Below are 11,472 nucleotides of genomic sequence, written 5' to 3'. Positions count from 1 at the left end.
TTCCTACCCACCACGTCTGTCCCTGGGATCCTGACGCGCTCGGCCCTTGGGAGCGGCGCAGCCCCGGACGCCGGGGCCTCCAGGGCTCAGCGCAGGGTCCCAAGGGCGGCCATGGACAGGACGTGGGCCAAATGCAGCGTTGGCAGGAAGGGGGGCTGGAGCCGCTGCCACGTGACCTTCCAGCTGTGCGCGCCCAGACAGCTGGAGCTCAGCTCCACCCCTGCGCCGCAGGGAGCGCTGTGTCCGAGTGAGGACTAATCTGAGTGGGATCTTTATGGGCAACTCTGGGAAGGCCGGAAGAGGTGGGTTCCAGTCTCGCTACAGGCTCAAACTCCCCAAATCTTTCTTTGAGAGGAGGCAGGCAGGAAGAAGCATTAGCCTCTCTCATTAGGCTTCCCACCCCCACCCCTACTTCTCTGGAGTGGGGCAGGGTCTGGGCTGGCAGAAGCCCCAGGACAGGCTGGTCCCAAATCCCTAGGGCCCAGTGTCCTAGTCATCCACGGGGCCATTATCCCAGCTCATCCTTGGAAGTGCCTTTCCTCAGCTCACCAGGATCCCTGGTTCCACCAGAAAGGACCCATAAACTACTCCTGAGCTAAGTGACTTGCCCAGGATCATACAGGCAGAAGGTAAGAGCACTGCCTCACGTCTTCTGGAATTCTGTCCCCAACTCTTCTATTCTCCCTGGCCCCACTGGGATACAGGACGGGCCCACCCTGTGTGCTTTAACCTTCAGTCGTCTCTCTAGAGGCAGTTCTGAGGCCCACTCTCCCTAGTGCCCCAGACCAGCATAGCCTCCTTGCAGATAGAAATAACCAAGCCTGGGCCACTGAAGGCCAGATTGGGGGACTCCTGAAGTAGGCCAGTGAGCAAAAGGTTTGATCTGGGACCCAGACAGGCAGAGAGGTGCTCTGGAGATTGAGCGTCCAGTCCTTGCCTAGCTCTGCTGCCAACGGTCTTCCTAGAACTCAGAGCTCCCAGTCCCAAACCATGCAGTGGGGCCTGGAGTAGACAACCCCCGCTCCTGCCCCAGAGTTTGAGGACAAGCTACAGGAACCAGCACTGCTACCCAGCCCCATCTTCTTTCCAGTGGCTATGTCTGCTCCTTCTGACTTCTTCCCACCAATGTTCTCCCTTAAAAAGCAAACTCTACCTCCTGAGCTTCATTCTTCTGTTCACAGACGTCTCAGGAGTCTTCTGTTCTGGTTTTCTCTACTGCCTCACTTCCCATCCCTCCTGTGGTTTGGCTTCAGGCTGTCCCTACCATGTCCCAGAAACAGCCCCCACCTAGTAGCCTTTTCCCTGACTCCAGCAACATTCCTTGGCCTTGACTGATCTGCAGCTCCCATCACAGCAGGAGAGAATTCCCTGGCTTCCAAATCTCCCTCTTTGGGCTGCTCCTTTTCTGGTTAGTGTCTGTCAGGACCTTTCCCGAGGCCTCCCCACCCACTACCGCCTGTCCATTCGTGAATCTTTAGCCTTAACCCCCTGCTGAACTCAAAACTATAGAACCAGCTGCCCTCAGACTTTCCCTGGATGTTCTACAGGAACATCATGCCCAACTTATGCCAAACAGCAAGCACTTCACCTCCCCCAGCTCCCATCTCAGCAGGAAGCCTCACCCTCCATCCAACTGGCAAAGGCAGAAACTCCTGGGTCCTCCTACCTCTCCTTATCCAGTGTCACCAGGCCTGTTATCCTGCCTACTGAACTGCTCTTGGTGTTCACCCCTTGACTCCATCTCTGCTGCCACTGTCCCAGCCTGGGCCACTGACCTCTTTCTCACTGCGTCCTCACCAACCTCCCAGCCCCCTCTCCCAAAACCCTTTAAAGGCTTCTCACCTGCCTTGGGATAAAACCTACCCTGTAAAATGGCTTACCAGACCCCACACTATCTACCTTCCCCACCTGGAACTGGTCTCTGCAAATCTACCTACCCCTAGATTCAGCCACTCAAACTTTCTGTTCTTCTGCCATCCCTCTTATCTTCCTTAAGACCTCACCTGAGGCTGGCTATGCCCAGGGCATCACCCTTCTGTTAGCCCCCTCATCTCCTCCCCTGTTCAGACTCGTCTTTCCCAGGAAGCTTAACCCCTAACCTGGGTTAGGCCCCTGCTCAGTGCTCCCACAACTCCTTGTATTTTTCACATTAAGAAACAGGTAATATTTTATTACTGTTGCTTAATATTCGGAATCCGACACCGAGTGTGAACTGGGGGCAGGCAGGATTCCTCTATCTTGTCCACCACAGTATTTGCAGTACCCAGGATGAGGCCGAAGACATGGCAGATGCCTAATGAGCGATTGTTCAATGAGTTAAGAGGTAAAGGCTGGCCTAAAGCCCCTCTTCTAGGGGGGGGTGAGGTGAGGCCCCCTTCTGCAGCAGGTGACCCTGGGCAGAATCTCCAGTGGCACCCCAGTAGGCATGGTGGGTGTCTGACTCATGAAGAAGGCGGTCAACTCTGCCCAGCAGTTTGACTAAGTAGGGTTGTAATTGTGGTCTCTCAGGGTCCTGTGGGTGGACAGGAGGTCAGCAGCAGCAGCAGAAGGGAACCTAGGATCATTCAGGTGCTCCAAACCCCGGCTGGGCAACTAGTTGATCGCCCCTTTGTCTGGTACCCAGCCTAGGGCAGGCCGCCATCGGGATTCGCCAGGCCCAGCAAGTCCTCTGCCAGGCTGGTGAGCTCGTTCTCCTCCAACGCTTCCACCAGGCGCTGCAGCGTGGCGCGGCGGCCCTCGGCCTGCACAAAGCGCTGCAGTAGCTGGAACGCCTGCTCATACAGCCCGTCTCGCTCGTACTCATAGGCCAGGGAATCAAGCGCCGGGTCCCGCAGCGCGCGACAACTGCGCTGCAGAGAGCGCCCCACCTTGCGCCATTTGAGGCCCACGGAGCGCGCGAACGTCTGTTGGTCTTGCAGGTTTAGCGGCCGGTTCACTGCGGGTTGGGGGGAGTAGGAAGCGGAGTAAGCTCAAGGAGCCACAGTGCCGGTACCTTGCTATTGCCGCCCGGCGATCTCCCGACCCAGACCTCACTCCTTCCCCAACTCAATCTTCCCGGTGACTCTGCCTCTGCCTCTCTGTGTGCGCCTCACCTACGGGATGACCCTGGAACAGAAAAGTCTGGCCAGATGGCGGCGGCTGCTTCTCCTCCGATGGAGTGGGCGACTGGGACTGCGAGGGGGCTAGAGCGACCTCCACGTCGCCACCCTGGCCCCCGGAGCCGCACGTCAGCTTCCGAAGCGCATACTCCAACTCAACGAGTTCCTCATCCCGCAGCCGGTCGGGCTAGGGAGGAGAGTGCGGAGTCGGTGGGGGTCTTGGCTACGGATCCCCGCACCACCCTGTCCTGGCCCCCGCCCGGCCGCACCTTCTGGGCGAAGATGCAATTCAAACAGCGTTCCTCATCCGTGAGCAAGGCGTCCAGCAGCTCCGCGCCGGCGCGCAACTCCAGTTGCAATCGCAAGGAGCGCAGCGCGAGCGCCACAGCCAAGCGGCTTTCTAGCGCGGCGCGCAGCGCCCCCTCGCGATAGGCACAGAGGAAGCGCCTACAGGGCTGGCGCCCTGAGAAACGCAACTGCACGATCAGCTGCGGGTCGCTACGGTGAATCTTGAGCATCTGCAGCATGTCTGGGCTCCCGTTTTCTGCCGAGACGGGCAGTCAGGCGTCAGGCGGTCCCCATGCGGGGACGCAGGAGGGGTGAGGTCCACGTTCAGAGCCCTTCCCATCCCTAGACCTGGGGACGCGGGATTACCCCAAAGCTCCCAGCCGGGAGACAAAATTGGGAGGCAAACAGCAACAACCCAGAATGAAGGCCAGGACCTACCACAGGGAGCACCCTTAGGCGGAGTGAGTGCCCGCCAGCCCCATCCCTGGAGCCCCAAATTAAGGTGGGCAAAAGGGACGTGGGGGAGAGACTGCAGCACAGAAAGGGGAGTATGCCCTGGGCAGCCAAGCCATCTGGGTAGGGGGCCGGCAGGGCAGGGGAGGGCGAGAGGTCTCAGATCTTCCGCCTCCAAGCACGCGGCTGCCCCGGAAGGAGAGGGGCTCTAGCCACTTTGGGGCCCGAGCCAGATCCCCCAACCGGCTTCAGCCTCCTGTCGCCTCTGCCCTGACATGGTAAATGGGGACCCGAAAGGTAGGTACTAGGAAGGGGTCTTGGGCAAGGAGTGCAGCAGTAAGAGAGGAAAACAGATGTGCGATTAGTAGAAAGCAGTGACCCGGCTGGTCTGGCGAGCGAGGGACATCGAGCAGCAGGAGGTTAGTGCACTCATAGGCAGATCTTACAAAGACACGGAGACACATGTCTACACCCAAGGGCACACCTGCATAACACAGAAGACAGCCTATGAAGCCAGTCGTCCACCCCCTCTCCTCCCCATCAAATCTTTTCCCTAACGCGGTGGTTAAGCATAGGCCCACGGAACTGAAAGGTGGGGTCTCAGCCCTGGCCCGCCCACTAAAGGCCCCCAGGCCGCCCCTTCCGCTCCAAGTGCCGGGTCAACCACGCACCTGCCAATGCAGTACGCAGAGCCTTGTACATCTCCACCTTCTGCTGGGGGTGAGCGTAGGCATCTGACAGGACCACCTTGTCCAGCGAGGACTCCACAAACAGGTATGCGCTGCCCACCCACTCCTCCAGCCCCTTTGGCCCAGCCGCCATTTTGCCTCCTGGAGATGCAGACAGGCATCCAGATTACTCCCATCCCAGCCCTGGAGACAACCTTCCAGTCCCACGTGGCCCAGCTGTCCACCCACCTAGCACACCTGTGAGAGGAAGTACACCATCCCACAGGCAGCCCTGTGTGTCTGGCTCTGCACAGTCCAGCCCAGCTCAGCCCAAAATTGCAGTGAGGACTGTCCCTCCACTGCCTTCTCGTAGAAAGAGCCCCGGGTCACAGTGGCAGGAGAGGAGAGGTACTGTCCTCCAGTGGGGGCAGAGAAGTTCTGTCCCCTCCTCAGGACAGGGTGTCTCTTACCAAAGCTGACAGGAGACATCTTTATCCTGAATGGTGCCCATGCCCCACAGCCAACAGGAACCATGCCCTGGTAAGCCCTCAGCTTAAACTTGATCCCTGTGGGACCACAGCTCCCCTCCCCCACAGCAGTTTTCTCACCGACATGCCTACTATAATCCTGTTTTTTCACTTTAAAGGACACCTATAGTTTGTGCCTAACCAGATTCCCTTCCACAATCCTGACTGACCTTTGGGGCATTCCCTTTTCCATCTTCTCAATCCATGTGCCTGTGGGAGGGCAGCCCCACTCCCTAGTCCAGGTGTGGCCATGTGAAACAGGCCTGGCCAATCTGGATATTCCATTCATCTTTCTGAAATGATTAGCTCAGAGTTGGGTAGATTCAAGTTGGACCAATTACATTAACCTGCTACTTTGGCTGGACCAATAGGAAAGAGGAGTTTTTTCCCTTCCTTTGAGGCTGAGCTGGAAGGAAGGGTGGGTCTCCTTTGGCACTGCTTGGGAAGTGCCTGGCTGAGAATGAAACTGACACAGCAGAAAGCAGAGCCCAGAGATGAAGAGGTGCAATCATAACCACACTATGCCCCTGGCTCTAGCTGCACTCTGGACTTTTCAGTTACTGTGTTTCCCCGAAAACAAGACCTAGCCGGACCATCAGCTCTAATGCATCTTTTGGAGCAAAAATTAATATAAGGCCCAGTCTTAATATAAGACCCGGTCTTATAAGATCAGGTCTCATATTAATTTTTGCTCCAAAGGACGCATTAGACCTAATAGTCTGGCTAGGTCTTATTTTTAGGGAAACACAGTATGTGAGCTAAATCATTCCTTTTTGTTCTAAAGGCCTTGAAACTGGGCTTTTGTCTTATGCAACTCAAATTGTTCTATTACAGATTTCTTCCCTGTCCAGACAGAGCCAGGGCCCCTTAGTGCTAGAATCTCCTCCATCTATCTTCTGACAAAATCCTGAGGGCTAAGGGGCAAAATTCCCAGCCAGGGAACCATTGCACTGAGCCTCAGTTCAGTGGCTTCCCATGAGGCAGTAGGTGGGAAACTGCCCTGCCTCTTCCTCACCTCCTCCCCTGAGGCCCACTCTTGAAACATAGGTTCAAGACCCCACCTCCTGCCCCATCCACCACACTTTTTCAATCTCTGGTATTCAGCACTTACATATGGTGGGCTAGGAGGGAGTGCTGAGCCCTAGCTTTGAGCACCCTGGACATCATTGCTCTGGGCAGGGCAGATAGCCCCAGCTGGCATCCATTTACATGAGGGACAGGGAACCTCAGGGGAGAGATACCAGAAAGAGCCAGGACCACAAGCCTTGGACATTGTTGGGGAGGGAGTAGGAATCCTGAGCTCAAAGGAGAGGCTGTTTCAGATCTGCCCCCGGGCCCTAACCTGAGAGCCAAAGCTGGGACAATAACTGGGGAGGGGCCCTCCCCAGCATCATTCAGACCTGGCAAGAGAAATGATACCTGGTGATGGTCCTACTCTGGGTCTGAGCACAGGGGACACGCCTTTTGAGTCCCCCCTCAGCTGCCAGTAACCTTTTGATAGAAAACATATTAATACGTGTGTATTTACCTAAATTAGTAGTCAATGGGGGTGGGAGGAGATTTGGGGGATTTTAATTTTCATTGTATTTAACAATAGTCTATCTATAAATTAGACACATTTCCTTTGTTTTAAAAAGGCAAATGTTTTTTCTTAAAAAGCCAAAAAAAAAAAAAAAAAAAAAAAAAAAAAGGTGAGACACTCTGTGACAAGCGAGACCACGAGTTGTAGGGAGACAAGGCACCCTGGGGGAGTGGCCCAGGCGGTAGACGAGTGTAGGAACCTATCCTGGAAACATTTCCTCTTTCTCTTTCATGCCTTCTTAGCCCTCTCACTTGAGGGTGCTGACCCGATGGATATGGTCCTGCCCAAGGGGTGGAAGTGGGGGCGGGACTGGGCCGAATTTTCCCCTCAGACCTGCCAGGGGGCACTGGAAACCTGGAGGAGTGGGGGATGCGCCATCACACTTACAGGACTGGACAAATGGGAGAAGTCAAACAGGCCGGCTGGAGCCTTTGGCTCCCATCGTCCTCTTGGGAATTCCGTCCTACGTGTCCTTCCACAGAAGCCCCTCCTTGGGAAGCCCCGCGCTCACCCACCCGGTGTCCGCCTCTCTTTGGGCCTGGACACGCTTACCTGACCTGAGACTGACGGACACATGGGTACCGACTCAAGAAAATACGCCCCTACCACCAGGGGCCAGAGCTCCACTAACATAGTCTAACAGTTCCGAGGCAGCCCCTCCTCCAGCCAGCCAGGTAGGCGGCGACGGCCTGAAAGCTTTGGACTCCCAGTATCCAGGCAGGCGTGCCGCCTGCTCAGCTGCGCCGCTTCCGAGCTCTCGAGAGAAGCTCCCCAGCCTCCCTCTAGCCCACCTTCATACTGGTGTTCCGCAGGCGCTGCTGGCTGGGGCGGGCAAGGGGTCTCCGCTCACAGATCCGTTCAGAACCAGCCCCGCCCTCTCACCTCCAGAGCCCTACGGCCTCCCGAAAGCCCCTAGCTGGGACCTGGAACCTGCGGGGGCGAAGGTCAGTACCCTCTCTCCCGCCTCCCACGGAAACAGCCCAATAGGCCGCCGCACCCACCTGGCCCGGGCAGCCGCTGGTGACAACCACGCCGCACCAACGCTCCTGAGCCAGGATCCACCTCAGCTCCCGCACCGGGAAGCCCTCCCCCCCACCCTCTGCACTAACCTGGCCGCCCCGGCCCGGCCCCGATTCCTACTCCCGCCGGGCTCCACTGCACTCGTGCTGCTTCCGGGTGTGCGCGGAGCGCAGAGGCGGCGCCCCAGTCCGAGCCGCCCCGTCCGCCCCGGCGTCCCGCCCCTCCGACTCCCCGCGGCTCCTAGCCCACTCCTCCACTGCGAGTCCCCAGCCTCTGGGGAAAGCCCACCTGGCCCACTGAGCAGGTAAGACACCCGAGGTTAGACCATAGGAAGAACTGCCCGCGGAAAGGGGATTCAGGGACTTGCGGTTCTTACAAGGCCGTTAGGGCTCCAGGATGAGAGCTGCCCCGCTTCCTCCGGCGGGAAACGGATGAATCAACAAGGGGGCGTCCCCTGGGGAACAGAATTTTCTGGTGCCTTCTAGGGTTCGAGCTCGAGGAACTCTGCTACTCCCTGACACTCAGAACGGGGTGCTGGTGGATCCCAGGTTCAAGCCTGACCGAGGGTATCTGAAGCTCCAGGATACACGTGCAAATTCCAGCAAGGACCATTAGCTTGGAAAATACGGGAAAACAGAAAACCGGCAGGTGGTGTTCAATGTTGTGTACATTTAAGCTGCTTCAAGCAGCTTTAAATTGGCAGCTTCAAAGAGGACGCACACTTTCCAACAACGCCCGCCGGGGAAAGCCTGCACTTTGGGTTGGGTCTGCAGAATCCCACGGGAAGTCTGGGCTGCTCCGAGGTCAGGATCTGAACTTGAACCCAGAGCTCCTCCGGCCTAAGCTTTTCTCCCACCGGCCTTTCATTGGAGGCTTTCAGAACCTCTCCCCAGCGAAGTGGCAGAAGGCAAGGAACCTCCCATTTTAGGGCGGATTCAACGGTGCCCCACCCGAGTCCCCGCCTCCTGATTGGTTTGTGATCTCTGCCAATTAAAAATCTCTAATGCAGCTGCCCGATTAACCCTGTCGTCACTCTCTTGTGACTGGCGGGGTTAGGACGGGTTTCTCAACTTGGGACCTGTAGAGTCAACCGGCGCTTGTTGAAATTCCTATTCCTAGGCCTTACTCTTTCCGGAGAGCCTGATTTAGTCCCGTAGTTGGGTCCGCGGAATCTGTATTGTGAACAAGTGTCCGGGTGATTATGTGGTCCCGCGCTGTCTGAGAAGCCCTGATTTCAGTGGCTCTTCTGGTGAGGCTTGGATCCAGTCCTTTCTTAGTACTCAGGGTCGAAGCTGGGAGAGAAGCAGTTCTGTGACCCCTGGACGATTAGTTTGGCAACTCTGTACATGTACAGGAAAGCAGGGGAAGGCGAGGCGTCTTCTCTGAGTTGGGGGTGGGGAGGACCGGGTTGTCCAGAGTCAAGGCTTGTGCAAGCGCCCTCCAACTTCCCCATGAAAGGCTTTAGTAACTGGGGGGAAGATCCAATAGCATCGTCCAAAATCTGGGTATTGGGCTTTATCAACTTTGCGCATAGGGCATGGTTGCGTTCCTTCTAATACTGCATAAAATGGGCATTTTTATTTTCAACAAGTGATAACGTAGTTTAAAGGAGAATCAGAAATCTTTCAGCATCCAGGGCCGACTATATGGGTCTGAGGCTTCTGCAGTCGCACAGGGCCCTATGCTTGATTTAATAACTTGGTTAAATGCTGTTGTCACTGACTTGAAATTCTTAATGTTTTGAACAAAGAGCACCACATTTTAATTTTGCACTGCAAATTATGTAGCGGCTTCTGGGCCACGAGTATACATAGGCTCCAGTGTTCCCTTCAACACTCTGGCCTAACTGAGTTCAGGGACGTCTCTCTCCAGGCCGGAGTTGCTGGAAGTAGTGCAGCCCCCACCCAGCCCCGGGCAATGGCCGAGTCTGGACAGCAACTGCCTGAGGAGGTGCTGGCGCTCATCTTTCGCCACCTGTCCCTGCGGGACCGTGGGGCAGCAGCCAGGGTCTGCAGAGCCTGGGCTGCTGCTGCCACCTGCAGTACCGTGTGGCATGACACGAACATCAGGTAAGCTGGCTTCTCCCCTCCTTCCTCCTGCCACCCTACCCCCTTCTCCCTCTACGTAGAGTCAGGGGTTGGGGAGATTCAGTGACTCTCCCCATATTAAAAAGCATAATCATTACTAACCTTTCTTGGCCACCTACTACCATGTTTCCCCAAAAATAAGACCGGGTCTTATATTAATTTTTGCTCCAAAAGATACATTAGGGCTTATGTTCAGGGGATGTCATCCTGAAAAATCATGCCAGTGCTTATTTTCCGGTTAGGTCTTATTTTCAGGGGAAACATGGTATGTACCAACGATTATTCTAAGTGCCTTACATATGTTAATTAATAGGTAGTAGTATCTCCATTGCACAGATAGGACATTGAGGCAGAGATTTAATCATGTCCTGTAGATCATTCAGCTAAGGAGTGACGGGCAGAATGTGAACTTGGTTATGCCCCGCCTCCTTAGAGACCGCTGAGAAAGCCCAGTTCCTAAAATATCATTGGCTCTCCCTGCCAGAGTTTCAACTTGTGGCAGACGCATCAGAAGTCTTCATAATTTGCTAGGATGGGTGTTCTCTCCTAGCATTAGTGGCTACTTTGGGGCAACCAGGCATGGTCGGGACAGAGGTGTGTGGGTAGGGGGCAGGAAGAGGGGATAGTATCTGGCAACCAGGCGGAGGAATGGGCAGAGGCTTCTCTTCGGCTCGCGGGGACATGGCCGATGCCTTTTCTCCACCTCTGTAACCCCAAGCTGTGACTGTGAGCGAGAAGGCACACTGCTACCGTATCTGTCCGCCGGCCTGGACCATGTTCACAACCTACGCCTAGAATTTGAGCCGTCGAAGAAGCCGAGCCGCAGGGCGGCCACGGAGTTGCTGACCGCATTTGTGGGACGTTCCCCGGGGCTTCGAAGCCTTTGCCTGGAGTGCCGCGGAGAGAAACCACTCTTCGACGCGGGCCGCGACGTCCTGGACGCCGTGCAGGCCATCTGCCGGGCCGCCCGCCAGCTGCATCACCTTGACCTCCGGCGCTTGCCCTTCACTCTAGACGACGAGCTAGTGCTGCAGGTGGCACGCGGCTGCCCCGAGCTCCGTAGCCTTTTCCTGAACAACAGTACGCTGGTGGGCAGCGTGGGTCCAGGGTCCGTGCTTGAGCTACTAGAGGCCTGCCCGTGCCTGCGCGCCCTCGGCCTGCCCCTAGCCAGCCTGTCGTACACAGCCCTCCAGGCGCTGACGGCGCCGCACCGCACGCCTTTCGCTCTCCTGGCCCTGCGATGCGCGTGCCCTGAGGACGCACGAGCACCCCCTCTCCCTGATGAAGCCTGGGCCGCGTTGCGCCGCCGCCACCCTGGACTGTCCGTGGAGCTGGAACTGGAACCGGCACTGCCTGCTGAGAGCGTTACGCGCATCCTGCAGCCTGCAGTACCCGTGGCTGCGTTGCGCCTCTGCCTCTCTGCAGACACCGTAGGTCCGTTACACTTCGCAGCGCAGCACTACGCTGCAACTTTGCGCGTGCTCGAGGTGCGCGCCGCCGCCTCCGCGGAGCTGTACGCCGCACTGGAATTGCTGGCGGCGCGCTGTGCTGGCCTGCGCGAAGTGCACTGCTTCTGCGTGGTACGACCCTCGGTTCTGCAGGCCTTTCGCGCTCACTGCCCGCGCCTGCGCAGCTACACTCTTAAACTAACGCGGGAGCCACATCCTTGGAGGCCCACGCATGTGGCGTGATAAGGCGAATCCGTCCCCCCATCCCCTGCCCCAGCTGATGTGTGGCCTCTAAGATGCT

The 11,472-nt window shown here is 56.9% G+C and overlaps 3 protein-coding genes across 14 annotated transcripts in view; 1 reads left to right on the top strand and 2 right to left on the bottom strand.

Annotated features, from left to right (window-relative positions):
* Positions 1–2,310, bottom strand: part of B3GNT9 (UDP-GlcNAc:betaGal beta-1,3-N-acetylglucosaminyltransferase 9) — a 5,125-nt gene extending 2,815 nt beyond the window's left edge. Inside the window, exon 1 of one of the 3 annotated variants that reach the window (XM_074314760.1) lies at positions 2,176–2,310. The gene's annotated coding sequence lies outside the window, so the exon portion shown is untranslated. Of the gene's footprint in view, positions 1–11; positions 1,993–2,175 lie in introns of those variants that run through there. The other 2 variants (XM_019755459.2, XM_019755469.2) reach the window with 2 other exon arrangements.
* Positions 2,136–8,613, bottom strand: TRADD (TNFRSF1A associated via death domain). Of its 6 annotated transcripts, none has more exons than XM_074314765.1 (5): positions 8,013–8,613; positions 4,511–4,669; positions 3,368–3,642; positions 3,093–3,285; positions 2,136–2,935 (listed from the first exon to the last, which is right to left on the bottom strand). In XM_074314765.1, exons 2-5 carry the CDS (start codon positions 4,659–4,661, stop codon positions 2,625–2,627), a joined length of 930 nt encoding a protein of 309 aa, XP_074170866.1. In that variant the 5' UTR covers positions 4,662–4,669; positions 8,013–8,613; the 3' UTR covers positions 2,136–2,624. The 6 variants fall into 6 exon arrangements, with proteins under 6 accessions (XP_074170866.1, XP_074170865.1, XP_074170870.1 ...); XM_074314764.1 differs by lacking the exon at positions 8,013–8,613 and adding an exon at positions 7,726–7,803; XM_074314769.1 differs by lacking the exon at positions 8,013–8,613 and adding an exon at positions 7,726–7,776 and having other exon boundaries at positions 3,368–4,323.
* FBXL8 (F-box and leucine rich repeat protein 8) lies at positions 7,369–11,418 on the top strand. Of its 5 annotated transcripts, none has more exons than XM_074314763.1 (4): positions 7,414–7,560; positions 8,122–8,284; positions 9,509–9,705; positions 10,442–11,418. In XM_074314763.1, exons 3-4 carry the CDS (start codon positions 9,554–9,556, stop codon positions 11,412–11,414), a joined length of 1,125 nt encoding a protein of 374 aa, XP_074170864.1. In that variant the 5' UTR covers positions 7,414–7,560; positions 8,122–8,284; positions 9,509–9,553; the 3' UTR covers positions 11,415–11,418. The 5 variants fall into 5 exon arrangements, with proteins under 5 accessions (XP_019611085.2, XP_074170864.1, XP_019611070.2 ...); XM_074314762.1 differs by lacking the exon at positions 7,414–7,560 and adding an exon at positions 7,825–7,940; XM_074314761.1 differs by lacking the exons at positions 7,414–7,560; positions 8,122–8,284 and adding exons at positions 7,837–7,940; positions 8,756–8,885.
* Positions 11,419–11,472: the final 54 nt, after the last annotated feature.

Source organism: Rhinolophus sinicus, linkage group LG11 (genome assembly GCF_036562045.2).
Source record: "Rhinolophus sinicus isolate RSC01 linkage group LG11, ASM3656204v1, whole genome shotgun sequence".
Lineage (NCBI taxonomy): Eukaryota > Metazoa > Chordata > Mammalia > Chiroptera > Rhinolophidae > Rhinolophus > Rhinolophus sinicus.
This window is presented reverse-complemented; position numbering and strand designations above follow the sequence as displayed.